The sequence below is a fragment of the Lutra lutra genome, chromosome 15 (genome assembly GCF_902655055.1).
Source record: "Lutra lutra chromosome 15, mLutLut1.2, whole genome shotgun sequence".
In the NCBI taxonomy this organism is placed as follows: domain Eukaryota; kingdom Metazoa; phylum Chordata; class Mammalia; order Carnivora; family Mustelidae; genus Lutra; species Lutra lutra.
The window spans coordinates 48,521,179-48,548,531 of record NC_062292.1 but is presented as its reverse complement, the minus strand read 5'-3'; the positions used below and the strand labels follow the sequence as shown (position 1 = coordinate 48,548,531).

Below are 27,353 nucleotides of genomic sequence, written 5' to 3'. Positions count from 1 at the left end.
ACAGCACCACTGTCAACTCTGTTTCTTGAGCAAAAAAATTCAGACGTTACTCTTCATTATTCACTTTTCACATTTGCTTATTGCTCTCATCTAATAGGTCAGTGACTTCTGTCAAATTTACCTTTTCTGTGTTTCAGATTTGTCTCTTTATCTCTACTACAAGAATTTAAGTCTAAACCATTATCATTTCTCTAGACCAGTGCTTCTTGAAGTGTTAGTCCATGACCTATTTCTGGCTTCCAACCAGATACATATAGAAATTGAGAGTACAGTACTGTCACAACATCCAAGTCCATGATCATTTTCTAGTAATTCATTGTTACTGCATTTTATTCACTTGACCTTGGAAATTTCAAGTATTAAAAAAAAAAAAAAACCACCTCTTATCTACACTTAATTTGAGTAGCACCGGGGCACCTGGGTGGCTCAGTGGGTTAAGCCTCTGCCTTCGGCTCAGGTCATGATCTCAGGGTCCTGGGATCGAGTCCCGCTTCGGGCTCTCTGCTCAGCGGAGAACCTGCTTCCTCCTCTCTCTCTCTCTCTCTCTGCCTGCCTCTCTGCCTACTTGTGATCTCTCTCTGTGAAATAAATAAATAAAATCTTAAAAAAAAAAAATTTGAGTAGCACCACTGTGTGGACTATTGTTAATAATCCTGAGTTTTCTGCTTTCATGCTTGTCCCCTTTTGATCCTTTATCTAAATCTTTTGTTTTTCCTTTCCAGAAGATGTGAAATGAAAATCAAATTATGTCACTTTGTGGCTTAAAAATTACAGGGTTTTCCAGTGGCATTTACATACAAACCTAATGATGCCTAGAAAGTGTGTATGTGTGTATGTATGTATGTGTTTGTGTGTGTGTGTGTGTGTGTGTGTGTATATGTATATATTTTTCCATTTGAAAGCATATATTTTTAACCTCATTTCCTGCCACTCTTTCTTTTGTCCCTGTAGTCTATACATTTGCAGTTCCTTAAGCACAGCAGTTTCTTCCTGTCTTTGGCATTTGCTCACATTCCTACCCCTCAGCAGGCTGTTCTTCACTTATCCCTTGCACATTGGCTCCTTTTCATCCTTGAAATCTGAGCTTAAATGCCACTTCTTTGAGAGGCTTTCTTTCCGAGAGGCGTTCTTTCCAAAGGACACTTCTGTCAGTTGTACATGCCTTTTGTTTCTTAATAATTGAATGTTCAAACTTGTTTAAATATGTTTGTATGCTTACTTATTTATGGTCTGACTCCCCTACTTTACTGAAGGGTTTTTGAGGGCAGTGACTATTTCTGTTTTATTTACAATATTAAGAGGGCCTTGTCCATAAGGCTCTGAATATTTAAGTGAAGACTAATCATATTAGAAATCATACATAGCAATCAATTACTTATTCTCAGCTTGTAAATTTTCAGTCATGGAATTTGCTGAAGGTAGTGGTAGTATTAGTGGTACTAGAAGCAGTAGCATTTAGGATGAGCTGCTATAGCCACAGGGTTCTCTAAATATTAAATATGAGCCAAGATCTGATTAAGGACTTAACCAGTATTGTTGTTTTTAAGATTCTTATAGCAGTTTCGAGATGTAGAAACTATTATTACTGATTTATAGTTGAGGACAACTGAGACTGAATGAATGGTCTATCAATTCAGCTTGCAACGGTAATTTGCCCAGGAAGTGGCAAAATGTAGATAGGAATTGAGATAATCTGAGTACAGATTCTTCCTCTTAATCAATGTGCCTCATGAACTGTGTTATTCTGCCCCTTCTTCCCCTCTCCCACTTTAAATCAAGCTTAGTATAGTGTGTTTGTCATTGTGTCTAGACCTTGGTCCTTATTTAACCAGGGAACTTACTTAAATTCTTATGTAACTATTTTTTTGCTATGTCTCTAAATTTTAATATGTGTGCTTTCATATTTTGTCTTTCTCTTACATGGGGTCTTCTCACCCTTGAATTTAGTGATCTTTTTCTAAATTCCTCAGTCCATTGTAGGCTTCTTTAACCAAACCAGTGGTGTTTCAGGCAAAGATTTCTTTTTTGTTGTTCCCCTTAACTCATTTTTTTTTTCAAGCAAGTCCTGTCTCCTGTTTACCCATGTATCTAGCCATCCTGTCTTTACTTTATCCCTCCAACAAATACCAAATATTTACTGAGAATATATTATATTCCAAATGATGCTATCTAGCTAATCAGCTAATCAGGTGTTTTCCTTGAGTCCTATTTTTAAAAATGTTTGAGAAAGCTTTAGTATTTTTTTCTTAGCAAGTAGAAAGATGAGAACACTAATAAATATGTATATTCATGAACTTGTATTTAATATATATTTCTCTGCCTTATGGGACTGGAAAAATCATACTACTGGACTCCATAAAATTTTATCACAGTAAATAGCTATAGAAAGGAGTACAAAGTATTAAGTTAAAATGTAGCATTTTACTGCCTTAAAAAAGAAGACATTCCAAAAATGAGTGTATCCCCTTTAAAAATGGTAATCTGTTTTTAACAACTGATGTTGAGTGAGAATTTTAAATCTCCTAAATTTTTATTTTTGTGATTTAAGGAAGTAGAAATTTTAATACAGTACATGACACATAGAAAGCCATCAGTAAATTTTTTTGTATGTATAAATTCTGAAAATTGAATGTACGCATTTTTAGATTCTAAAACATACTAATCTTGAACCAGGCTGATGTTGCTATCATTATGCCAACACCTATTTCCATTATAAAGTCTATTATATAGACAAATAATGAAAAATTGAGTATTTGTATTTTTAACATAACATTCACAATTTTTTAAATTCAGTTAGCTAGCATATAGTAAGTACATCATTAGTTTCAGATGTAGAGTTCAATAATTCATCATTTGCATGTTACACCCAGTGCTCACCACATCATGTGCCTTGAATGTCCATCACCCAGTTACCCCATCTCCCCATCCACATCTCCTACATTCACAATTATTAATAATATGGGCAACTGGGGGCACCTGGGTGGCTTAGTTGAGTGTTCGACTCCTGGTTTTAGCTCAGGTCATGATATTGTGGTCATGGGATTGAGCCCCACATTAGGCTCTATGCTCAGCACTGACTCTGCTTCAGTTTCTCTCTCCCTCTGCCTCCTGCTCTCACTCGATTTCTCCTCCCCCCAAATAAATAAATAAAATCTTAAAAAAAAAAAAAAAGGCAATTCAAGATAATATAGACCTGCACATGACTCATTGCCTATAATCTTCTTCTAATGAAAAAACAAATATGAAAAGAGAGAGACAAATGGTAAGAAGTATTTTAGGTCTTAGTTCCCAATAATCCCTTTCTTTTCCCTCCCAGATAGTTAAGCACTTTTCCTCCTTCCAGCCTATCCCCCAGTGTTACATGTTTTTGCATTTACTACATTGGCTATCATTTAATTAAGAAACTATTTGCTGCTTTTGCTAGACTATAATATCTGTTAATGTAGATACTCAAGAGTTTAGCAGCGTAGTATATCCACTTTTTTACAATATATTGTTATATAATGGTAAGGCATTTTAATGTTTTTGTGAAACAGAGAAATTGAGAAGATTGCTATTATTTGAGAAGATTGCAATATGTTTTAAAACTTTATAACTAGTCATATGTAATTTAAATTTTTAGGCCTTAGTTGCTTTGTAACTTTGAAAATAAGAATGTTATTTTGTAACATTCATTTTTTTTCCTCTCTTAACAGTTTCTCAAGCAAGACCTCCCCCAAATCAGAAGAAAGGTAAGGTTATGCATATAAGTTTAAACTTTTTTTTATTTTTTTCTTTTTAAAGATTTTATTTATTTATTTGACACAGATTGAGAGAGAGAGAGATAGCAAGAGAGGGAATACAAGCTGGGGGAGCGGGAGAGGGAGAAGCAGACTCCCTGCTGAGCAGGGAGCCCAATGCAGGGCTCAATCCCAGGACCCTGGGATCATGACCTAAGCTGAAGGCAGAACCTTAACATACTGAGCCACCCAAGTGCCCCTGATTTTTAAATTATTTTATTTTTAAGATTTTATTTATTTATTTGACAGATCACAAGCAGACAGAGAGAGAGGGGAAGCAGGCTCCCCTCTGAGCAGAGAGCCCGATACAAGGCTCAATCCCAGGACCCTGAGATCATGACCTGAGCAGAAGGCAGAGGCTTAACCCACTGAGCCACCCAGGTGCCCCAGATTTTAAACTTATTTTAAAAAATAAAAGTAGGGATACCTGGTTAGGGATACCTGGTTGGCTCAGTCTGAAGACCATTTGACACTTTATTTTTTTTAAGATTTTCTTTATTTATTTGATAGATCACAAGTAGGCAGAGAGGCAGACGGGGGGCGGGGGAGCAGGCTCCCTGCTGAGGAGAGAGCCCGATGTGGGGCTCGATCCCAGGACCCTGAGACCATGACTTGAGCTGAAGGCAGAGGCTTAACCCTCTGAGCCACTCAGGCACCCTAGCATTTGACTCTTGATCATCATAAATTTGAGCCCCATGTTGGGTATAGAGATTACTAAAATAAAGATAAAACTTAAAAATTTTAAAAATAGAAAGTAAAAGTGAGTAAGCCAGATTACAAAACGAAGGCTGATGTTATGCTTGTGCAGTTATATCAGATGTTTGTGCATGGTCTCCATTTTGATTAGTCTGTACTCAGGTCATACTGATTACTAAATATTTTGAATATTATTGTTGACTTAAATATTTCTTTAGCTCAAAGGAGTTGGTTATAAATTTATTAATTACAAAAGTAACTATATTTCTTTTAATAATAATAACATATTTGCTACTTTCATAATTTTGTCTTTATAGGATCTCGAACACCCATTATCATAATTCCTGCAGCTACCACCTCTTTAATAACTATGCTTAATGCAAAGGACCTTCTACAGGACCTGAAGTAAGTAATTTGTTAAAGTGTTGTTTTCATTGGATATGGAGATGTCTTTGAGAATTAGTAGTTAAGAATCTGGTATTCCTTATTTGGAGAAAACGATTTTAGCTTCTGTGCAGTAGGCTTTATAGATAGTCTGAAGTATACTTTTCAGAGTAGAGTACAGAGTACTTGAACAGTGCAGGGGTTTGCGGTACCGATCCCCCACACAATCAAAAATTTACATCGAACTTTTGACTCCTGCAGAACTTAACTCCTAATACCCTATTGTTGATGGATGCCTTAATGATAACATAAGTAATATGTAACATAACAGCCTATTAACACATATTTTGTGTTTTTTTTTTTTTTTAAAGATTTTATTTATTTATTTGACAGAGAGAGATCACAAGTAGACGGAGAGGTAGGCAGAGAGAGAGAGAGAGGGAAGCAGGCTTCGTGCTGAGCAGAGAGCCCGATGTGGGACTCGATCCCAGGACCCTGAGATCATGACCTGAGCTGAAGGCAGCGGCTTAACCCACTGAGCCACCCAGGCGCCCCTTAACACATATTTTGTATGTTACATGTATTATATAATGTTTTGTACAATAAAGTAAGCTAGAAAGAAATGTTAAAAAAATCACAAGGAAGAGAAAATACATTATTGTATTTTTTCAAGAGATTTTGCTTATTTATTTGAGAGAGAGCAAGCATGAGCCATGTGGGATGGAGGGCAGAGAGAGAGGGAGAAGCAGACTCTGATCAGGGAACCCAATGTGGGGCTCAGTCCTAGGACCCTGGGACCATGACCTGAGCTGAAGGCAGATGCTAATCAGCTGAGCCACCAGGGGCCTGAGTACTGTGTTGCATTTATGTGGCAGGGGTGGGGGTGGGGTGGGGAGTAACTGAAATCCTGTGTATAAGTGGACCCATGCACTTTAAACCAGTGTTGTTTAGGGGTCCACTGTATATTCTTTTCTCTCTGGATCCTTTAGGGAAAATACAGAAATTTTTGGCAAAGGTTCTAATGAAAAGGATACTATTATGTTAATTTTTAATATGAATTGTTTTGACTTTTTTCTGAAGAGCTTGAGGAAGTTCTAAAACAAATTCCAGTTCTCTCCCTCTCCCCTTCTCCAAGTTGTAGTAAAGAAGGGGAACAGTGGGGCAACTAGATGGCTCAGTCGTTAAGCAGCTGCTCTAGGTTCAGGTCATGATCCCAGGGTCCTGGGACCTGGGATTGAGCCCCGTATCTGGCTCCGAGAGAAGCCTGCTTCTCCCTCACCCACTGCTGCTGCTTCTGTTTCCTTTCTTGCTCTGTCTCTGTCAAATAAATAAAATCTTTAAAAAAAAAAAAAAAAAAGATTGGGAAAAGTGATAAAAACTTCTGTATATATTGTTTACCCTGGGTGTAGGGGATGGTGGAGGTTGGGAATATAGTTTTTTTACCCTATAAATTAGTAAAATTTAATTGAAGTTAAAATGAAACCTATATCCTATGTTAAAATTCCTAGATACTTAGCTTCCAGAAATTTTTTTTACTGAGATATAGTTGATTTGACATTTTTATTAATTCTGGGTATATAGTATAAGAATTTAATATTTGTATATATCGCAGAGTGATCACCACAGAAGTCCAGTTAACATCCATCACCATACATAGTTGCAAAATGTTTTTCTTGTGATGACAACTTTAAAATTCCATTCTCCTAACTACTTTCAAATATGCAATGCAGTATTATTAACTGTTATCAATGTGTTGTACTTTGCATCCCTAGGATGTATTTATTTGGTAACTAGAAATGTGTACCATTTTCATTTGTTTTTTTTTGTTTGTTTGTTTGTTTTTTTTTAAAGATTTTATTTATTTATTTGACAGAGAGAGATCACAAGTAGACGGAGAGGCAGGCAGAGAGAGAGAGAGAGGGAAGCAGGCTTCTTGCTGAGCAGAGAGCCTGATGTGGGACTCGATCCCAGGACCCTGAGATCATGACCTGAGCCGAAGGCAGCGGCTTAACCCACTGAGCCACCCAGGCGCCCCATGTACCATTTTCATTTGTAACCGGAATTTTGTACCTGAAATTTTTAGTCTTTCTCTTCCTTCATTTCCTGTTTAAAATGAATATAATCACAGTTACACTCAAACTGCTCTAATAAACACACATCATGGTGTGTACATAATTTCTCCCCTACCCAACCAGCTTCAGACTTTAAGTATTTTCTAGAAGTAATTATTTTTTAGTTAGTATGAATAGGTGTGCCACTTTTAGAGATCATGATGAGTTTTTTAAAATCTTTATACTTGTATTGGCTGTCATTTACAGAAGAAAAATGGCAGTGTTAAAATTTTTTTGTTGTTTTGTTTGTTTTTTTTTTAAGATTTTATTTATTTGTCAGAGAGAGCGAGCGAGCACGGGCAGACAGAATGGCAGGCAGAGACAGAGAGAGAAGCAGGCTCCCTGCCGAGCAAGGAGCCCGATGTGGGATTCGATCCCAGGACACTGGGATCATGACCTGAGCCGAAGGCAGCCACTTAACCAACTGAGCCACCCAGGCGTCCCTTAAAATTGTTTTAAATGACTTTCAATTATATATATACATTTGCAAGGCTCAAAATGAGCCATGGTTAAGTGATTTTCAGAATGCAGTCAAGTTTATGAACATTATTACTAGCATGGCAAATAATAGGTGGTTTTGCTAGTAATTTCTGGATGTCTACTTTTGCTCATGACACGGATATCCACCATGCTTGCCTCTCATTTTAAATTTCATATGCTAGATTCTCATGACAATTATTTATGCTATTGGTGTTGTGTTGTTTGCATCTGTGAATTGTGGGTGGACCTTGTTCTAAGTCATTACAATTTTATATAGTATCCATTATCTTGAATTAACAGTCTTTCATTTAAAACTGAAAAATGTGTGTGGGCAAGGCACTGTGTGTATGTATGTCAGCATGGGGGCAGTGGCGGTGGCACAGGTGTTTTCAGCCACCTTGCTCAGCTAAGCTATGCTTGTCTCCTTTTTAACAAGTTCATTTTCTCTTTGCCTGTGTGATACTAGACTTAATAAGTTAAATACAATCATTTTATTTTTTTTTTAAGATTTTTTATTTGTTTATTTGACAGAGACCACAAGTAGACAGAGAGGCAGGCAGAGAGAGAGAGGGAAGCAGGCTCCCTGCTGAGCAGAGAGCCCGATGCGGGACTCGATCCCAGGACCCTGAGATCATGACCTGAGCCGAAGGCAGCGGCTCAACCTGCTGAGCCACCCAGGCGGCCTATTATTATTTTTTTAACGATTTTTTTTTTTGTCCGAGAGAGTGAGTGAGAGAACACAAGCAGGGGAAACGGCAGGCAGAGGGAGAAGCCAGGTGTCCCACTGAGCAAGGAGCCCAGTGTGGGTCTTGATCCCAGGACCCTTAGATCATGACCCAAACCAAAGGCAGATGTTCAACCAGCTGAGCCACACAGGCATCCCAAAATACAGTCATTTTAATAAAGTACTTTCAAGGGGAAAATTTGTTTTCCCTCTTCCCACATACAGGCCCATGAGTCAATACAAGAAAATAATTTCTAAACATTTATTGCAGAATTCATATAGTTCAAATATAGTAAAATGTATTTGAAGAAACAGCAGTCACCCTATCCTTTAGTGTTGTCTCGATTTTTTTTAGTCATGCTGATTATTAAAATGGATAAATTGTTTACAGACTCACTTAAACACTGCTGGATATTTAGCATTTTAAAGATAGTTCATTCTGCTTTTCATCAGGTAGGTGAAAGGAAATGGAGAACCCAACATTATATATTCTACATAATGTTTTAGAGGATAAGAGTGGTGTGTGTTATGGTCATTAGTTGGAGAGAAAGGTCTTAAAGGTATTCTGTTACAACCTTTTCCTAGTATTTGGTACTCTGTTATGGTGCTTCTTATTAAATAGGAATCGTCAGATTGTCCAGTTACCTTATGTAATTAGTGATTAAGTCTTGGCATTTGTTATATATTTAGAGTTTTGCTCACTAAGTTTTAATTATTTGAAGAAATTCTGGATTGAAGACATCCCTTACTTATAGAATGATTTTATAAATTTGCTTTTGTTGGGTGCCACAGGGAATATGACAAGTCAAAAGTTGTTTTTATTTTTTATTAACTTTTTTGACGATTTTATCTATTTGAGAGAGAGCATGAGAGGGGGTGGGGGTGGAGGGCAAAAGCAGGGATCCCAAAGCGGGGCTGGGTCCCAGGACCCCAGGATCATGACCTGAATTGAAGGCAGACTCTTAACCTACTGAACCACCAAGGCACCCCTTAAAGTTGATTTTTATGTTAAATTCTCAATTCGAGGATTTCTAGTCCACCAGCATAGCATAAATTCAAATGTAGAGTAGACCAGAGTGACATTGGGGTAGGCTCTTGGCTGACAAATTACTGAGGACTCCATTTTCCTCCCCTGCTCTATAGCCAGATCAGGATGGATACACTTCCTTAAAACTTATTTGGAATTTTTCCCCCTAGTTTATCCTTTTGTTGATTGTTTACCTCATGTAAGGTTCCATTTCTAGTTCTTTGTGTCCATCCTTTGTGTGGGTGGTAAAAACCAGGTCTCAAGAAAGTGTTCCTGTCTTCCGTTTTCATCCACTGCAGCACCAGTGATTTCTGGCCCATGACTATTTTCTTTCCAGCTCAGCTATACATTTCAGGTATTTGTTAAAATTTATCTGACATTTCTTGGAAGGGTTTTTATAATTATTGGAACTGGAATTTTATAAGGTTTATTTAATCTGTCTATACTGACTTTGTTCATTCAACACTACAGAGCAATAACTAAAAATCAAAGTGTTATGTAGATAAATATACTGCAAGCTCAGCCTTCTTGGAGCTCACATGATTGTGTTAGGAGTCATTTGTTGTAACTGATGAGAAATAAAATATGTTCCAGCAGTTAGTATAAAACCCAATTTTAATGCCTTATTATTGAGAGTACAGTGAAAAGTATAATTTTCTTTGACACTAACGTATAAACAAATCACATCTTGAAGAAAAGTTCAGAATCAAATTAGACTCAGCAATAATATACCACCCATTAAAAACTTCATCTAGCTCCTCTCACAAATAATGTGGTGTTAGTGAAACCGTATGTAACCATAGTGATTTTTTTTTTAATAATCTAAGGAAATACTTGAAATTTACTATTTTCTAGATTTCGAGACCCAAAAAGGGTTGTCAGAATACACTCTTACCTTAAATGAAAATGCCGAGAGTTAAGCGTAGACTACTCTGGTTGTTGTTTGCAGAGCAGGAAATACAACCAGGTCTCCCAAGGACCAGTTTAGTTATTTTAACCTTTGATAATGGAGGTTCTTAACAAATATTCAGATTAAGAAATCAGGTTTTAGGGGCACCTGGGTGGCTCATTCAGTTAAGCACCTCTTTTTTTTTTTTTTTTTTTTTTTTTTTTTTTTTTGGGTAAGTGTTTTTGTTTTTTTAAGATTTTATTTATTCATTTGACTCAGAGAGAGAGAGAGTACAAGCAGGGAGAGTGGCAGGGAAAAGCAGGCTCCCACAGAGCAGGAATCCTGATGTGGGGCTTGATCCCAGGACTCTGGGATCATGACCTGAGCCAAAGGCAGATGCTTAAACCAACTGAGTCACTCAGGCGCCCTAAGCACCTGACTGTTGATTTCCACTCAGGTCGTGAGATGAGGGAGGTGGAGCCCAGCATCGGGCTCTGTGCTCTATGGGAGTCCGCTTGAGGACCACCCTCCTCTACATGCGTGCTTGCACTCTCTCTTTCTCTAAAATAAATACATTTTAGAAAAAGAAATTGGGTTTTATTCTGGAACAGAATACTCTTCTGCAATATTCAGGGCCTTATATTCACTGTTAAATACAATAACAATATTTTGTAGCTTGGTCTAACGTTGAAAATTCTTGTTAAATATTTTTGGTGGTAACTAGGAAAATATTTTTAGTCAATAACATAATTAGTATCCAGGAAAAGAATGTGAATGCTCTGCCTTCTTTCTCAGTAAAATAACAATGATAATTCTTGAAGAAAACAAAAGCAACCTGACCTCCAAAAAGAAAATCATACTGCTTCTACAATAACTTATGACTAATTAAAAATGAGATACAAAATAAGTTACAAAACTTGATTTCAGGTTTTAACAAATGCAGAATTGAATTTAAGTACCTTATGACTTAAATAGCTTTATAAAAACATGTAGGTAATGTGGCACAAATATATCTATACAGTATTTTTTCTTTAGTACTTGAATGAAATTTTTGCTGAACTTTTTTTCCCATTAACAGTAGGGAAAGAAGGACTTCTTATGTTTTATACTTTAGACTTTTTTCATTTAGTGTTCTTACAGTGTTTTGAATTACATGAATTACTTCCTCAAGTCACCTACAGTTGGGTGAATAAGAAATGCAATCATTTTGGCCCTCCTTGAAATTTGATAAGGTAGCTGAAACTGTGTCAAACCCATGCAAAAATGGATTTCATTAACTGCTTTAAAAAGGTTTTTTTGGTTTTTGTTTGAGCATTCTTGTGTCTTCTTTCCACCTTCTAATGAATATACAAGTGCATTTTTTTTTTAGGATTTTATTTATTTATTTGACAGACAGAGACCACAAGTAGGCAGGGAGGCAGGCAGAGAGAGAAAGGAGGAAGCAGGCTCCCTGCTGAGCAGAGAGCCCTATGCGAGGGGGGGGGGGGGGGGCGCCTCTATCCCAGGACTCGGGGATCATGACCTGAGCCGAAGGCAGAGGCTATAACCCACTGAGCCACCCAGGCGCCCCTACAAGTGCATTTTTTTCCTTGTTTATATTCTGTGAAGTATGATATGCATCTGTATTTTTGTTTTTGTTTTGTGATGCTTTGTGTGTTTTACAATCTGGCACCCAGTTGGAATTCACAGTTCCAACTAAGTTGTGACTCATTAGAGAAAAGGGCTTGTTACTTTGTTGTTATTTGGACCTCCATCTTTGAAAACAGTGTTTTATTAAATAAATGTCTAAGAAACAGAAAAGGAAGGAGAAACACATTGGTAATTTGGAAAATGGCAGACTTACATACTTGAAATTTAGGTTTTATTTTTTGTGTGTGTTTGTGCATTTCATTTAGTGTATGTCTCATTTCACATTCCTTCTTTGATAGTTTTATCTGTATCTGGGATTTGATTTTAGTTCCTATGACGTGTCATTATACTTGGCATTGTATTTTTTGCACTTAATTGTATTTGGATCAGGTAATTTTTAAAGCCCTTTGTAATTCTTTGATTTTTATGATTTGTAAATTCAGTATTTCCAACTCTCACAATTTTTAGTAATTGACAGCTATTGACAGCTATTTATATATATTTTTTATAAATATACCTTAATGGTTATAGAAAATTCACAATAAGTTTTTGGAATGTTAAACAACAGATTTTGCCTTTAGTTTTTCATTCTCCAGAAACTTACAGTGCTCATCTGAAGGTATTACAAATTTAAATCTTTAATATTATTTATAATGGAAGATAGTAAACAATGCAAAGAAATCAGAAAGAAAATTTTAGTGGTTTTCTCCTTAAACTCACAACAGAGAAACCAAACAATTAAATAGACTACATTCTTAGGATAGACTGAGCCTAATTTTTCTTCTAAGTATAAAACACTCCCTTCATTGTTTAACACCTCATTGCAACTGACATCTCCCCTACAGTTTGAGTCAGCTGGAGGCTTTGCTATGTAATTAATGCATAATTGAAACCTCCTCCACACAATTATAGTACTGGCTGTACCCCATAGCTCATTTTGGCATAGATTTTATTTGGTTTCATTTAAAATTAAGGATTTTTCAATTTTTTAGCCCTTCAATAAGTAAATGAAACAAAACAAGACCCACCTTAACTTTAAATATCCCTAAGTAACAAAGTTAAGGTTATATTATGAAAGTATTAAAAAGTACATTTTACATAAAATTATAAATGTGATCTTGAGAGGAGTTTTAGTAGGACTATAAGTTTATTTAAATAAAGTGATTGGATGACATGATTCTAGCCATGACGATAGCATCCCAGGACAGAGGTCCAAAGAAGAGAGATTACACATAGAGAGTGCTTCAAAAATATCTAGAGGGTTCCCCTCACATTAGTCAGATACTGTTGAGCACATTTATATGAGAAAACTACTTGAGGCCTTGGGAAGAAGCAGGCAGAACAATTACTGGAGTTTACTCAGGACCATGAACAATTTATGTTCCCAACAGCCACAGGTAATGCAAAAGGATTCAACCACTTTGGAAAACAAATAAAGGAATTTCCTTTTTTTTCCCCCCATTACATTGAGGATACTGTTGCACTACATTCTAGCTTCCGGTGTTGGTTCCATAAGTCACCTACTAGTGTGATAACCAGTCCTATGAAGGAAATCTGCTTTACCTGGTTATTTTATTTTACTTTTTTTTTTTAAGATTTTATTTATTTATTTGACAGACAGAGATCACAGGTAGGCAGAGAGGAAAGCAGAGAGAGAGGAGGAAGCAGGCTCCCTGCGGAGCAGAGAGCCCGATGTTGGGCTCGATCCTAGGGTCCTGGGATCATGACCTGAGCCGAAGGCAGAGGCTTTAACCCACTGAGCCATCCAGGCGCCCCTACCTGGTTATTTTAAAGACCATTTTAAATTTGTTCATCTGTTACCTAGATGTAGATCTCTTATATACCCCCCTTGAGGATTCATTATAATTAAGTGTATAGATCTGTGGGACACCTGGGTGGCGCAGTCAGTTAAGTGTCTGCCTTCAGGTCAGGTCAGGTCATAATCCCAGGGTCCTGGGATTTAGCCTTGCACTGGGTTCCCTGCTCAGCGGAGAGCCTGTTTCTCCCTCTGTCTGCCACTCTTCTTGTGCTCTCTCTCTCTCTGTCAAAAAAATAAAAATAAAATCTTAAAAAAAAAAAAAGGTATATGGATTTGTAGGGTTTTTTTCTCAGTTCTGAGTCCTGGCCCTTTACGTGTCTATTCACATCCACTCCCATCCCCCTTCTCTTCTCTTTCTGGGACTTTTTCAATTTTAGTGGTTCTGTTTAGTACTTTTTCATATCTTTGATCTTTTTATTTATTTGTTTATTTATTTTTTAAGATTTTATTTATTTATTTGACGGAGATCGCAGAGAGAGAGAGAGAGAGAGAGGAGGAGGAGGCAGACTCCCCGCTGAGCAGAGAGCCTGATGCAGGGCTCGATCCCAGGACCCTGGGATAATGACCTGAGCTGAGGGCAGAGGCTTTAACCCACTGAGCCACCCAGGCGACCCTCTTTGGTCTTTTTAAAAGTATTTTTTTCCTCTTGTACATATTTGTAGTCGTGTTTTATAAGCTTTGATCTTTGATAATGGCATTATTAGAAGTCCTTAGTTACTTTTTCTTTTGACAGTTGTTTCTTTCATGATACCTCTCATTGCCTTGTGTGTTTAGATTTTTTCGTACATTTAATGTTTTTCATTGTCTTCATTTACTGTTCACTGTCCTTAGAATTTTTTCTGTGGAAGTTCTTTGAGTTCCAAAATGAAGGTGGGCAGGGGTGGGGGGAGGGGTAATCCAGAAAAGATTTTATATTTGTGTATGCTGAGTACCTGGGAGCATTGCCAGTATTACATCACTTTAAATTAAATTCTCAGTTTGAGGTTTTTAAACATCCAGACATTGTTGCTTTTTCTTTTCTCTACTTTTCAAATTCCAACTTCTTTTATTAGGAAAAAGGAAAACTATATTTTTAACCTGGGAAATAATTCATAAATTTGCTATTTTTAAAATAATATAAAGTCTGTAATTTATTTAGCTATATCATTTATTTGGATTTTATTCTTTGATAGTACTAATATAATTATTTCAGTGGAACTATACTTATTTAAATAGTAATAACTTTAGTTATATCATCACCCACAGTCCTTTACTCATGGAATGTAGAGTGGAATAAATAATTGCAAATATTGGATAAGTAAATGGACATAATAATATTTCTGCAAATCACATACATTCATCCATCATATCCATTGTGCAATTCCGGTTATATTTGTTAGAACATTTTTAGTTGTAAATGATAAATACCAACTCAGAGTAGCTTTATCAAAAAAATACTTTATTGACTCAATGTGACTGAACAGTCCTGGCTTCTGACACAGCTAGACTTAGTGTTGAAATGGTATAATCAGGAGTTGGTTTCCATCTCTCTGATTCTCCCCTTTCAGAGTCAAAGAGAACTATCAAAAACTCCAGGTTACTGATCACAGTAGAAGGATAGTGCCTGTTTCCCAATAACTCTAGCAAAAATTCCAGGTTTAAAGTCTCATTGGCCTGGCTTGGATAATGTGTTTATTTCTCAATCAGTCATTGTGTTCAGGGTGCTTAATTCTTGCCTCAAATTCAAGTGAGAGCCAATTTACAGTTCTGAGATTTGATTTTCCTTGCAGTTGCCAGGATGTTGATAATGACTAGAGGTGGAGGTACAGAAAAAAGATTGGGTACTGGGTTTATTTCAAGCTTTATGGTAAATTTAATCCCTGAGAGTCCAGACTTTTTGAAAGAAGGAAACTTCTGTTGGATTCCCTCCCTTGAGCAGAATTTGGGCTTTATTTCTTAACTCTAGGATCCTAGTGAAATATAGTTAAAAAAAAAAAAAAAGGAAAAGAAAAAAGCTTGAGTTTAGTTCACTTGCTAGTGCCTTCCATGGATAGAGAAGTCTACATTGTTTTTTGGGGTTATTTTTGGAGGGGGTCATTTTTTTGTTTTTTGTTTTTGTTTTTTGCTTTTGGTTGTTGTTTTGGTTGGTTGTTGGTGGTGGTGGTTGTTTTCCTCCATTTTATTTTATTTTATTTCTTTTCAGTGTTCCAGCATTCATTGTTTATGTACCACACCCAGTGCTCCATGCAATATGTGCCCTCCATAATAACCACCACCAGGCTCACCCAACCCCCTTACCCCCCTCCCCTCTAAAACCCTCAGTTTGTTTCTCAGAGTCCACAGTCTCTCATGGTTTGTCTCCCGCTCCGATTTCCCCCAAATCACTTTCCCTCTCCATCTGCCAATGTCCTCCGCAGTTACTCCTTATGCTCCACAAGTAAGTGAAACCATCTGATGATTGACTCTGCTTGGGGAAGTCTACATTGTTATTCTAACTTTAACCTTAGGAGAGTAGGACAGAAGATCTCTCCTTATGTTACCACATGAAATCAAGGCTGAAAAACATTTTGGAAAACAGCTGCATTTTACTACAGTGAAGGCTTCCATTCTAAAGACCTAGATATATTCAGAAATTAAAATACTAGAACATCTAAAAATTATAAGATGATAGTTAAAGAACCATGTTAATGACTCAGAACTTTGTTGAAACTTCTATCAACAAATATGTGAACATGCAAATGCTATGTAACTTATTTAATGCATTAGAAGTTGAATAGATGTTTATTAGACTTTTTAAATTTGGATATTATAGATCACTCATTTGTATGTTTATTATGATTCATTAAAGATTATAAGTAATTTTGCATAAATAATTTTATATTTTTACATTTAAAATTTCAAAAGCTGCAAGAGTGAGATGCAATATTATATTTAAGAATATAAACATTTTAATCCCATCTAGAAATAGACCGAGATAAAGCATCTTTCTCTTAGCAGTGAGACCACTTTGTTTTGGAATGTAAGCTTCAAGAGGACAGTGACCGTGTGTTTGTACAACTGTGTATATTGTGTAACTAGCGCAATATATTACTGTTAAGTTGATACATTTTTGTTGTAGTTATATATGAAAACTGTTTCCAACAGTGCATGTCAATTTTAAAGTGTTTAATTATTCAGTGTTACTATTATATTTGGCATTTTCTAAGTGGGCTTGATTAATAAATAGCCAAAATCCATAGGGAGTAAAATGATTATCTGGAGGAGGTTTTTAAATGATAAGGAAATCTTAACTTTTCTATCAGATTCTGATATGGATATGAAAACAGCTCAGAAATGAAGTTCCAGGGCGCCTGGGTGGCTCAGTGGGTTAAGCCTCTGCCTTCAGCTCAGGTCATGGTCGGTCTCAGGGTCCTGGGATCGAGGCCCACATCCGGCTCTCTGCTCAGCGGGGAGCCTGCTTCCTCCTCTCTCTCTGCCTGCCTCTCTGCCTACTTGGTGATCTTTCTCTCTCTGTCAAATAAATAAATAAAATTGTTTAAAAAAAAAATGAAGTTCCATTTATCACAGTCACATCTATTAAAAACTTCCATGAGTACAAGACTAGTATTACTAATGATGAATTTAGCATGTGATATTGAAAGTTTTCAAAGGACTCTTCCAAGTGCAAGCTCTTGTGCATCCCCTCTACCCCCATTTATTTGCCTTAAACTTTAGAAGGGGAATGAGTCTCAATGTAACGATTGCATTGCCCCTATTTAATTGGCAGTGCCAGACCATAGCTAATAAAATAGGCCAACAGAGTGTGTATCTGGAGTATGCATGTTTTTTAAAAGAAGACCGTTTGGAAATGCTTTGTGAACACCAACAATCTAGAGCTGGCAACAGCCCTTCACATTGCTAAATTGTTTTTGAGAATATCTACTGTTAATACAGTAGAGAATTGAATCCCATGGTAGAGTTGGTAATTTACAAAATTACTAGCAGTGTTTATACTAAGACAATTTGGCATACACTTATTTAATTTCTCCTTGAAAATTTGCAAAGCAACCCTGAAATTAGATAGAATTTTCTAATTTTGCTAAGTCATAATCCATGAAAAGGGGTGTTTTGTGAGGCTCTTGCGCTAAGTCACCTATCCGTGAAGAGGCCGTATCATCACTTCAAGTGATGTTTTGATTTATAATAAAATTTCTTTCTACCAGCATTTGAAAAATCAAGGATTAGTATGGTCTTTTATGTAACATTGGAAAATGCTAAGTGCTAGATGAATGAATATAAATTGTGTGTGTCTGTGTGTGAGAGACACAGATAGAGACATATACATCAATTTATGGCCTATGTGAGCTAAGTACTCTCGTGGAAAGGAAAGATTATACTCTCCATACATGGTGATCTGTACATGTAGAGCAGGTTCATTAAAAAAAAAAAGGTTTGGTTTAAAATTTTCAATATAATATATTTTCCTTTTTGCATCACATTGAAACATTTGACCTTTTCTCATCTCTGTTTTTTCAAAGATTTGTTCCATCAGATGAAAAGAAGAAACAAGGCTGCCAACGAGAAAATGAAACTTTAATACAGAGAAGAAAAGATCAGATGCAACCAGGGGGCACTGCAATTAGTGTCACAGTTCCTTATAGAGTAGTAGACCAGCCCCTTAAACTTATGCCTCAAGACTGGTAAGATGATCTATACTTTTATTGTAGTCCTTGATCTTTTTTGTATAATTAAAAAGTATCAAATTTTGTCATGAGTTCTAAATAGAGAAACTATCCCTAAAAACCGTGTTAATGTCTAAGTTGGTCATTAATAATGTTCACATTTTAGTAATACCTAAATAAAAATGTATTTTGGATAGCTAAACTTTATTTTTTACTTAAAAGAAACACTCACTTCAGGGGTCCTGGGTGGCTCAGTTGGTTAAGCATCTGACTTCAGCTTGGGTTATGATCTCAGGGTCCTGGGATTGGGTCCTTGTCAGGCTCCCCACTCAGTGAGAAGTCTGCTTGTCCCTTTGCTTCTTCCCTACCACTCGTGTGCCCTCACTAACTTCTGGAAAATTTAGTAAAAATTCTTTTTACTGTTTATTTTTTCTGAGTCAATCTTTGAAGCAAAATTTCCGAATAGACTAATGTTGTTTCAAGAGCTATAGTTTCAGATTTTTGATTTGGAGAATTCACATTTTTGGGTAAGAAATGATAAAGAATTGTTACTTTTATTGTAGGGAATAATTTAATGAAAAGAATAACATGATTACTCTGGTTTAGCTCTTTGATTGCATTAAATTGTCCTTTAAAGAATATTAAACTATTTATAATAGAGTGCCTATAAACTCAGATATGTGAATTATCTTAAATTATTTTATTAATCTAAGCTGGAATAAAAATACAGAGTTTGAGAGTGCATCTCTGTGACATAGAGAATACAACACATTGATGAATTATCTGGTTTACCTTTGAAGTACTCATTAGTCTTCACACATTAGGAAGTCAGGGCATTCAGAGTATAAATATGTTAAAAATTTAAAAATTAAAAAAAAAATTTAAAAATTTATGTTAAAAATTTAGCCACCTGGGTGGCTCAGTTGGTTAAGCAACTGCCTTCAGCTCAGGTCATGATCCTGGAGTCCCTGGATGGAGTCCTGCATCAGGCTCCCAGCTCCACGGGGAGTCTGCTTCTCCCTCTGACCTTCTCCCCTCTCATGCTCGCTCTCTCTCTCTCTCTCTCAAATAAATAAATAAAATCTTAAAAAAATTTTATTATGTGAAGTAAGATGAGAATTTCAGATACCAACTTTAAAAATTGTAGGAAGAAGAAAAGTTACACCATTTTTAAGTTTGCGGTTATTTGCAGAAAAAATACAGTGTGTACAGGTGCTGTCACCGTGCTACAAAACATTGCTCTTATTTATGAGCTAGGTCCCTAATCATTAATATCATAACTTAGGAATAATATTTTCCTTAACTTCCTTCTTTCTTTCTGTGTTAATTGTCTTTTTAAGAACTCACTGAGAGTAGTATTTCTATTATCCTGCTTACCTCTTAACCCTGTGAAACCCAGCAGGATCTAGGTGATGTCTCTCCAGCAAATATCCTTTAGTACGGCAGGTGCCTTGGGGTTTCAGCTATTGTATGGCACAAGCTATGTCATGAAATTAAGAGGCCATTTAATAGTGTGCTCTATTACCAAAGATAGTTTTTGCACTATGGACCATATGTCCTAAGCAAGGAGGAAATTTTTTAAGATTTAATGTTAGCCTTAGAGATTTTGCGTAGGTTAAGAATTTTAAGCTGTGGTTTTTCATAGTAACTTGAATGGTTGCTATAGGTCTTTTACTTGAATAGAAGATAACCCTGGTTTAATGCTTTCTTGGTTCTATCTTCTAATGCCCTGGTTATCAGAGTATCATCTGCTAACCTCTGAGCATTCCTAAGACCATTTCAGGGAATTGTGAGGTTAAAACTATTTCCATTATGGTACTGAGATGGCTGTTCTCATGATTTCTCAGTCCTCACACAGGAACAGTATAGCATAACCAGTGCACAAGAGTAATCATTCCGTCTTTCTCCTCCTCACTCCTCTTCTTCCCTCCATTTCTCTTCTGACTAATGGACTGTCTATATACTTCTATTTCCTCATCTGTAAAATGGGGGTAATAATAGTACTCACCTCATTGGATCGTTTGGAAGATTCAGTGTATTAACATGTGTACTGTGTGAGGTGCTTAGAACAGCACTGGCACATAGTGAATGCTCATAGTACATCTTAATTAATGTTAACTATTATTGTTTATATTATAGTTTCATTCTCACTTTAGTTCTAGGCTTAAACTGTCTATGGTTTTTATACATTTAATTTTTCGATTTAAATAAATATTTTCTGAGCTAATGAAATATGAGGGCCTAGAGAAGGATTTGTTCTTTTTAGGAAAACAGTTGAATGGTTGAGAAGATAAGTTACTTTAAAAAATGCTAATAGGGAGGGGCGCTAATAGGGAGGGTGGCTCAGTGGATTAAAACCTCTGCCTTCACCTCAGGTCATGATCTTAGGGTCCTGGGATCGAGCCCCGCATGGGGCTCTCTGCTTAGTGGGGAGCCTGCTTCCCTTCCTCTCTCTCTCTACCTGCCTGTCTGCCTACTTGTGATCTCTGTCAAATAAATAAAATATTAAAAAAAAAATGCTAATAGGGGTGCTTGAGTGGCTCAGTCTCTTGGTCTCTGCTCAGGTCTTGATATCAGAGTTGTGAGTTTAAGTACCATGTTGGGCTCCACACTGGGCATGGGGCCTACTTAAAAAAAAAAAGAAAAGAAAATGCCAGTAGGATTTAGGTGAGTGAAATGTAAACAATTGGAAAAATTAAAGTCTGATGGTTTTTATACTCAAGATTACTTTCCAAATAATCAGAACTCAAAAATAAGGCCTTGGGGGCTTTATAAAATGGTTGGTGAGTTACTATAATTTATAATGTTTTTAAATTAAAGTATTTAAAACTTATTTGAATTTTAGATGATTTTTTTTTTTAATTTATTTATTTGACAGACAATGAGAGAAGGAAAGAGCACAAGCAGGGGAAGCAGGCTCCCTGCTCAGCGGGAAGCCCGATGTGGGACTAGATCCCAGGATCCTGCATGACCTGAGCCAAAGGCAGAGGCTTAACCCACTGAGCCTCCCAGGTGCCCCTAGATGATTTCTTTTTAAAACCAACTTTTTCAGTTAATATATCAACTCTTGTTTCCCATTGCATTGGAAAAGTGGACCTTTATTCTAGTAGAACAGCAGGTCAAAAGATTAAAAAGATTACTTATAAGGATTGTGTGTGTTATTATGTTTGAAAGACTTAGGTGCAAAAACATGCATGGGAAGTGCAGCAATCATTAGTGTGCTCTAATGATAGCGTTATAACAAAGAGTTATCTAATTTGCCTCACAGATTTGTTGACAGTAGATTATATCACATGAGTAATTGAATCCTTTCCTTAAGGATTTATAGTAATCAGAGTTCTTGTTTGAGGTATTGTCTCAACCCTGGAGCTCTAACCCTGCCCCTTTTGTATTTATAGGGATCGGGTTGTAGCAGTTTTTGTGCAGGGTCCTGCATGGCAGTTCAAAGGTTGGCCATGGCTTTTGCCTGATGGATCACCAGTTGACATATTTGCTAAAAGTAAGATTCTCTTAATTTTTACTGCTTATCCAATATAGAAATGGTCTTGGTTTTATATAAGAGAAAGTCATCTATGGCTATGCATATATGATGTGTATATCAAATGATTCCATTAACATATGCTAATTTTTAAACACCAGTGAAATATTTTTAAAGTCTTTTTTTGAACATTAATATTTTTGTGTGTACTTATATTTAAAAGTGAATTATCTCCCATTCCCTATATTAGGTTACTTAAAAAGCATTAATATTCTTTACATCCACACATTTTTATTAAAATTGATGACCAGTTTTAAATGGGTTGACTTTTGCTGAACATGTGTAGCTAGAACTTAAAGTACCATATGACTTTTACCAGCTATTTCCATTGTCTGGAATGATTGTAGCATGTTTGGCTTTTTCTTTTCATTCAAGTCTAAGTTCAAGTATTTTCTCCTGAGAATCCTTCTCTGGCCAACCTGTAAACAGCCATTACTTCCTTCCAGTTACTCTTCAAGCTCTTCTATTTTCATGAAAGTACTTACTGTTGATTGATATTATTTATATCTTTATTGTAAGTCTTCCCTGGCTGTAAGGCCAAGTTCCTTGGTGGGAGGAGCCTTTTCTGCCTTGTTTACCCTTGAATTGTTATCACAGAAGAGTGCCTGGCACAGGGGAAGCATTCAGTAGATATCTGTTAAATGAATGTTTCATGTGGCTTGTATCTATTGGTATATTGGTATAGTTAGATACACTAAACATAGACTAATTTAGTCTGGTTTTTACAGTGGAGATACTCCAATTATTATTTAATTCGAGTACCCAGTTAAGTTAGTACCATAGTAAAATTGTTTTTTAAAAAGCATTCTTACAAAACAAGTATGTTTATTAGAAATAACAACTTCAGTTATTATGAATATAGATTGTAATACTGTAAAATCCAGCCTTTTTTTTTTTTTTTTAAAGCAACTTCAGCTTGCTTAGTGGTTACCACCATTCTTCCAAGATGGAAACTCCCCAAGCTTGGAAGTTTTAATCATTTATCCTCCTCTACTTTAATTCATTTTAGAAAGTGATTCTAATATAACTAATATTGTGATAGATTTTTATGTTATTCCTGAAAGTTGAATAACGCGCAGTGTTGATAAATAGAAAGTTAAAGATAGAGAAAATGGGAATTTTAATAAAAGTAAAATGTCCATGAACACGAATGTCTTACCTACTTGTTTGCCTTTTTGAATAGTGTTGTAACAAGAAAAAAAAATTATACTGTCTTCAAGATGTAAATGCTGCCTAAATTTCATTCAGAATATAATGATATTGTAATTGTTTTGTCCAGATTGGTAGTCTTAACGAAATTTAGATGAGACTTTTTTATACAGTTATGAATTATGATTTTCTTCCATAAATTATTCTTCGTTTTCAGTTTTTCTTTCTTAATGAATACTTTGTATCAGCATTTAAAATGAAAGTACTCTTGCCCCTTCCATCTTAAAACCCTTTCTCTTGACCTCAACTCTAGCTCCTCTTTTTCCTTTTATGAAACTTTTGAATTGTCTATACTAATTTTTTATTCAGTTCTTAGTTTGCTGTTTGGCTCTCTTGCTCTTTACTAAACTATTCTCACCAAACTTACCAGGGACCCAAATAGTAGATACTTTTGACCTCCTTATCAGAATTTGATTCTCTTCACTCATTTCTTCTTTTTTAAAATGTTCTTTTCCAGGGATTTGTTACTCTTTCTCAGATTCTCCAGCTATTTGTCCTCTGGCTTTCAGCTACCTGTTTATGTCTTGTTTCTCTTCTCCTTTATTATAGATAACTCTCTCAAGGAGGTCTGATAGCTTTCAATTACCATTTATAACCCTCCCCTTATTCTAAGTTAAGTCTCTAGCCTTATATTCTGGGTCTGTATATCTCACTAATTATGAGATATCTCCTCTGTGAGGTCCTGTTGGTACATCACACTCAACCTGTTCCAAAGGAATTGTCTTGTACTCTTCCTCATTCCCAGACTTAATTCTTTTTCTCAATTAGTTTTCTTTTGTAACTTACCTTAGCCAGAAATTTATGAATATATTGTCTCTTAGCTCTTAGTTGGTCTCCTTGCTTTTTAAAACTCTGCCTTTTCTAGGTTTACACCCTTTCCCCTATAACACACGTAGAAAATACTAGCATCTCTATAGCCGGGGGGAAACTGAAGGTATTTAGGAGCACCTGTATGGGCCCTGGTAAAAAAAAAACAAACCTCTGTTTTCTTCACAATGCACAACAGAATACAAAATTTTAGAAAAGATATTAAGTATTGATTTGTATAAAAATGCTAGTATCCATTGAGATTTTTTTTCATGAGTAATCTATTGATGTAATCTATAAGTACTGTATAATTATGTTGTCCCTCTGTTATCTGACATGCCATCATTGTGCTACTAAATATTATTCAGGAGCATTGTCTATTTTCTTTACTTCCTTGTTTCTGTAAAATAATGTCAATGAGATTCATGCAGTTTGCCAAAAATGAACAATTCTGAATTATGTGAAGCATTTTGCTTTATTATTCATTGTGCCACCAGATAAATGACTGGCTTCCTTATAAAAGAACTTCATTTGTTCCATTTTTTGCTGAGTATTAATTTTTTTTTTTTTAAAGATTTATTTATTTGACAGAGAGATCACAAGTAGACGGAGAGGCAGGCAGAGAGAGAGAGAGAGAGAGAGAAGCAGGCTTCCTGCTGAGCAGAGAGCCCGATGTGGGACTCGATCCCAGGACCCTGAGATCATGACCCGAGCCGAAGGCAGCGGCTTAACCCACTGAGCCACCCAGGCGCCCCTTTGCTGAGTATTAAAAACTAAAAGTCTTTCTCTGAATAAGAAAGATGTTTTATAGTGATGTCGTAGTGTAAGTTTGCTTGCCACCATTCCTTCATACTAATAAAATACCTTGTATGATTAGAGAAACCTTATGCTTTCTCATTTGTGATTTAAACTTTTTGGACTTTCATGTTTCACCTTATATTTTAAAAGTTGTCTATTCTAGTGGAAAAATACATACTATATAAACTAAATCTATTAAAATTAGGGAGTGGGGGATGGTAGGCTTTTATAACTTTAGATAAATCATTTTTTAAAAATATAACATGTATTTTTAAGAATGATGGGCATCTGGGTGGTTCAGTCAGTTAACGGTCTGCCTTTGGCTCAGGTCATTTTCCTGGAGTTCTGGAACTGAGCCATGCGTCGAGCTCCTTCCTGAGTGGGGAGTCTATACTTGTTCCTCTCCCTCTGCCTCCTCCCTGGCTTGTGCACTTGTATTCTCTCTCTCAGACAAATAAATAAAATCTTCAAAAAAAGAATGATTTAGGGGCTCATTTGGTTGGTTGAGCTTCTAACTCTTGATTTTGGCCCAGTTCATCTCAGGGTCGTGAGATTGAGACCTGTATCAGGCTCCTCACTCACCTGGGAGTCTGCTTGAGATTTTCTCTCTTCTTCTGCCCCGCTACCTCCCATCTCTAAATAAATAGATAGATAGATGAATTTTTTTTTTTTAAAGATTTTTATTTATTTGACAGAGAGAGAGATCACAAGTAGGCAGAGAGGCAGGCAGAGAGAGAGAGAGGGAGAAGCAGGCTCCCCGCTGAGCAGAGAGCCCGATGTGGGGCTCGATCCCAGGACCCTGAGATCATGACCTGAGCTGAAGGCAGAGGCTTTAACCCACTGAGCCACCCAGGCGCCCCTATAGATGAATATTTTTTAAAAGAATGATTTAAAGTATATCCTATTGCGAAAATTAAAGTGAAACATGTAGTAAGGAAAATAGGAGGTATTGAAATGTTGACTTTATTTAATTTAAAAATTTTAAAAATTAAGATTTTTTATACTTGTAAATATTTTGAAAATGGGTTTTCTGAAGCTATAATATATAGCCCTTTTAATGATTCAGTTTAAATTCATTACATTGAATTACATTACATTACATTGAATTAAATTCAAAATGAATAATGTGTCTGATGAGGGGATCTTTAATTATATAAAAGCATAATAATTCAGAAGTAATGTTTATATGTTTCTTTTTGTGCGCACAAATGATTCATTTTGGATTTCCATCAAGAATTATACTTTGGGGGCACCTGAGTGGCTCAGTTGGTTAAGCATCTATCTGCCTTCAGCTCAGGTCATGATTCCAGGGTCCTGGGATCAAGCCCTGCATTGACCTCTCTGCTTAGCAGGGAGTCTGCTTCTCCTTCTCCCTCTGCCTGACGCTCTGCCTACTTGTGATCTCTCTCACTCTCTGTCAAATAAATAAATAAAATCTTTTTTTTTTTTTTAATAAAATCTTAAAACAAACAAAAAAGAATTTGATTCATTGTTAGCATCGAAAGCTAGTAGGCCAACAAGCAGTGTGGAACAAATAATCCATAAAGTAGCTATCAAAAAAATTGTAACAAAGTCTATCATTTGTATCTTTAGAGACTCTAATATTAGATGTTGATGATAGTAACAATTATATCTTACATGTTAGAAAAAAGGTAAATTGAAAGGAAAGCTAAACATCTTACATGTGTATGTGTAAAACAAAAACTTCACTGCTGGGGCGCCTGGGTGGCTCAGTGGGTTAAGCCGCTGCCTTCGGCTCAGGTCATGATCTCAGGGTCCTGGGATCAAGCCCTGCATCGGGCTCTCTGCTCAGCAGGGAGCCTGCTTCCCTCTCTCTCTCTGTCTCTACCTGCCTCTCTGTCTACTTGTGATCTCTCTCTGTCAAATAAATAAATAAAATCTTTCAAAAAAACAAACAAACAAAAAAAAAAAAACTTCACTGCTGGTAAACTGATTGCACAGTAACCTAGCCGGGATGGTTCAACTGGATGATCAGGGAGAGAGAAAGATTGAAAGTAATACTTACTTGATGGTCCATTTGTTAACCCTTCTGCAATATACACTACTTGGGAGGTTTTGCCCTAGAGTCTTTTATTTGCCCAACACCCAGAATTAACTATTAAAAATGAAAACCAGATAATTTCACCTTCTAACTGTAAACTTTCTAGTGGCTTACTATCATATATGGAATAAATTCATATTTTTAACCATAGCCAAATTCTACGTATAGGACATTGCCTGCAAAAGAAGTTATACTTGTTTATAGAGTATGCCAAGCTTGCTTTCATTTTAGAATCTCTTTACCAGCTGTTCTGTAAGCCTCAAATCCTCTTATGGGCCTTTGCTAGACTCACTCTTTATATCCTTTTTCTACTTCTAGGTAACGTTCTCACAAGGCTTTCCAAATTTTTCTTTTTCCCTTTTCATCATTTCTTACCAAGTTCCATTAGTTCTTACTCCTTAATTATTTCTTGAATCTTTTTCTTGCCAGACATATATCTTCTCCCAAGTTGAGCAAATGTCTTCTCTAGGTTACTAAATTATATCAGTAGTTGCTGCTAAACACTTGGAAGTGATTTCTCCCTATCTCTTAGATAAAAGTCCATGCCCCTTAATATGACCTACATGGCCAAAATTGTTCTGAATCTGTGGTCTTACCTTTTACTCGTTTTTTACATTACTTTGTATGATGGAGTTCCGTTAATTTTCTTTAGTTCCTAGCTGAAACCATTTTCTCCTTGAGCATGTTCTTGGCTACCTTGGTCACTTTTGTTATGTGTTTGCCTAATCTTACTCAACCTGTAGATCTTAGATTAGAGATCA

General features: G+C 36.2%; 1 protein-coding gene across 2 annotated transcripts in view; it reads left to right on the top strand.

Moving 5' to 3' along the window:
* Window positions 1-27,353, top strand: part of CDC73 (cell division cycle 73) — a 124,659-nt gene that overhangs the window by 85,307 nt on the left and 11,999 nt on the right. For both annotated transcript variants that reach the window (XM_047703722.1, XM_047703721.1), the window contains exons 12-15: window positions 3,696-3,731; window positions 4,793-4,880; window positions 18,035-18,196; window positions 21,577-21,677. In XM_047703722.1, coding sequence (XP_047559678.1) covers window positions 3,696-3,731; window positions 4,793-4,880; window positions 18,035-18,196; window positions 21,577-21,677 — 387 coding nt within the window. The remainder of the gene's footprint in view (window positions 1-3,695; window positions 3,732-4,792; window positions 4,881-18,034; window positions 18,197-21,576; window positions 21,678-27,353) is intronic.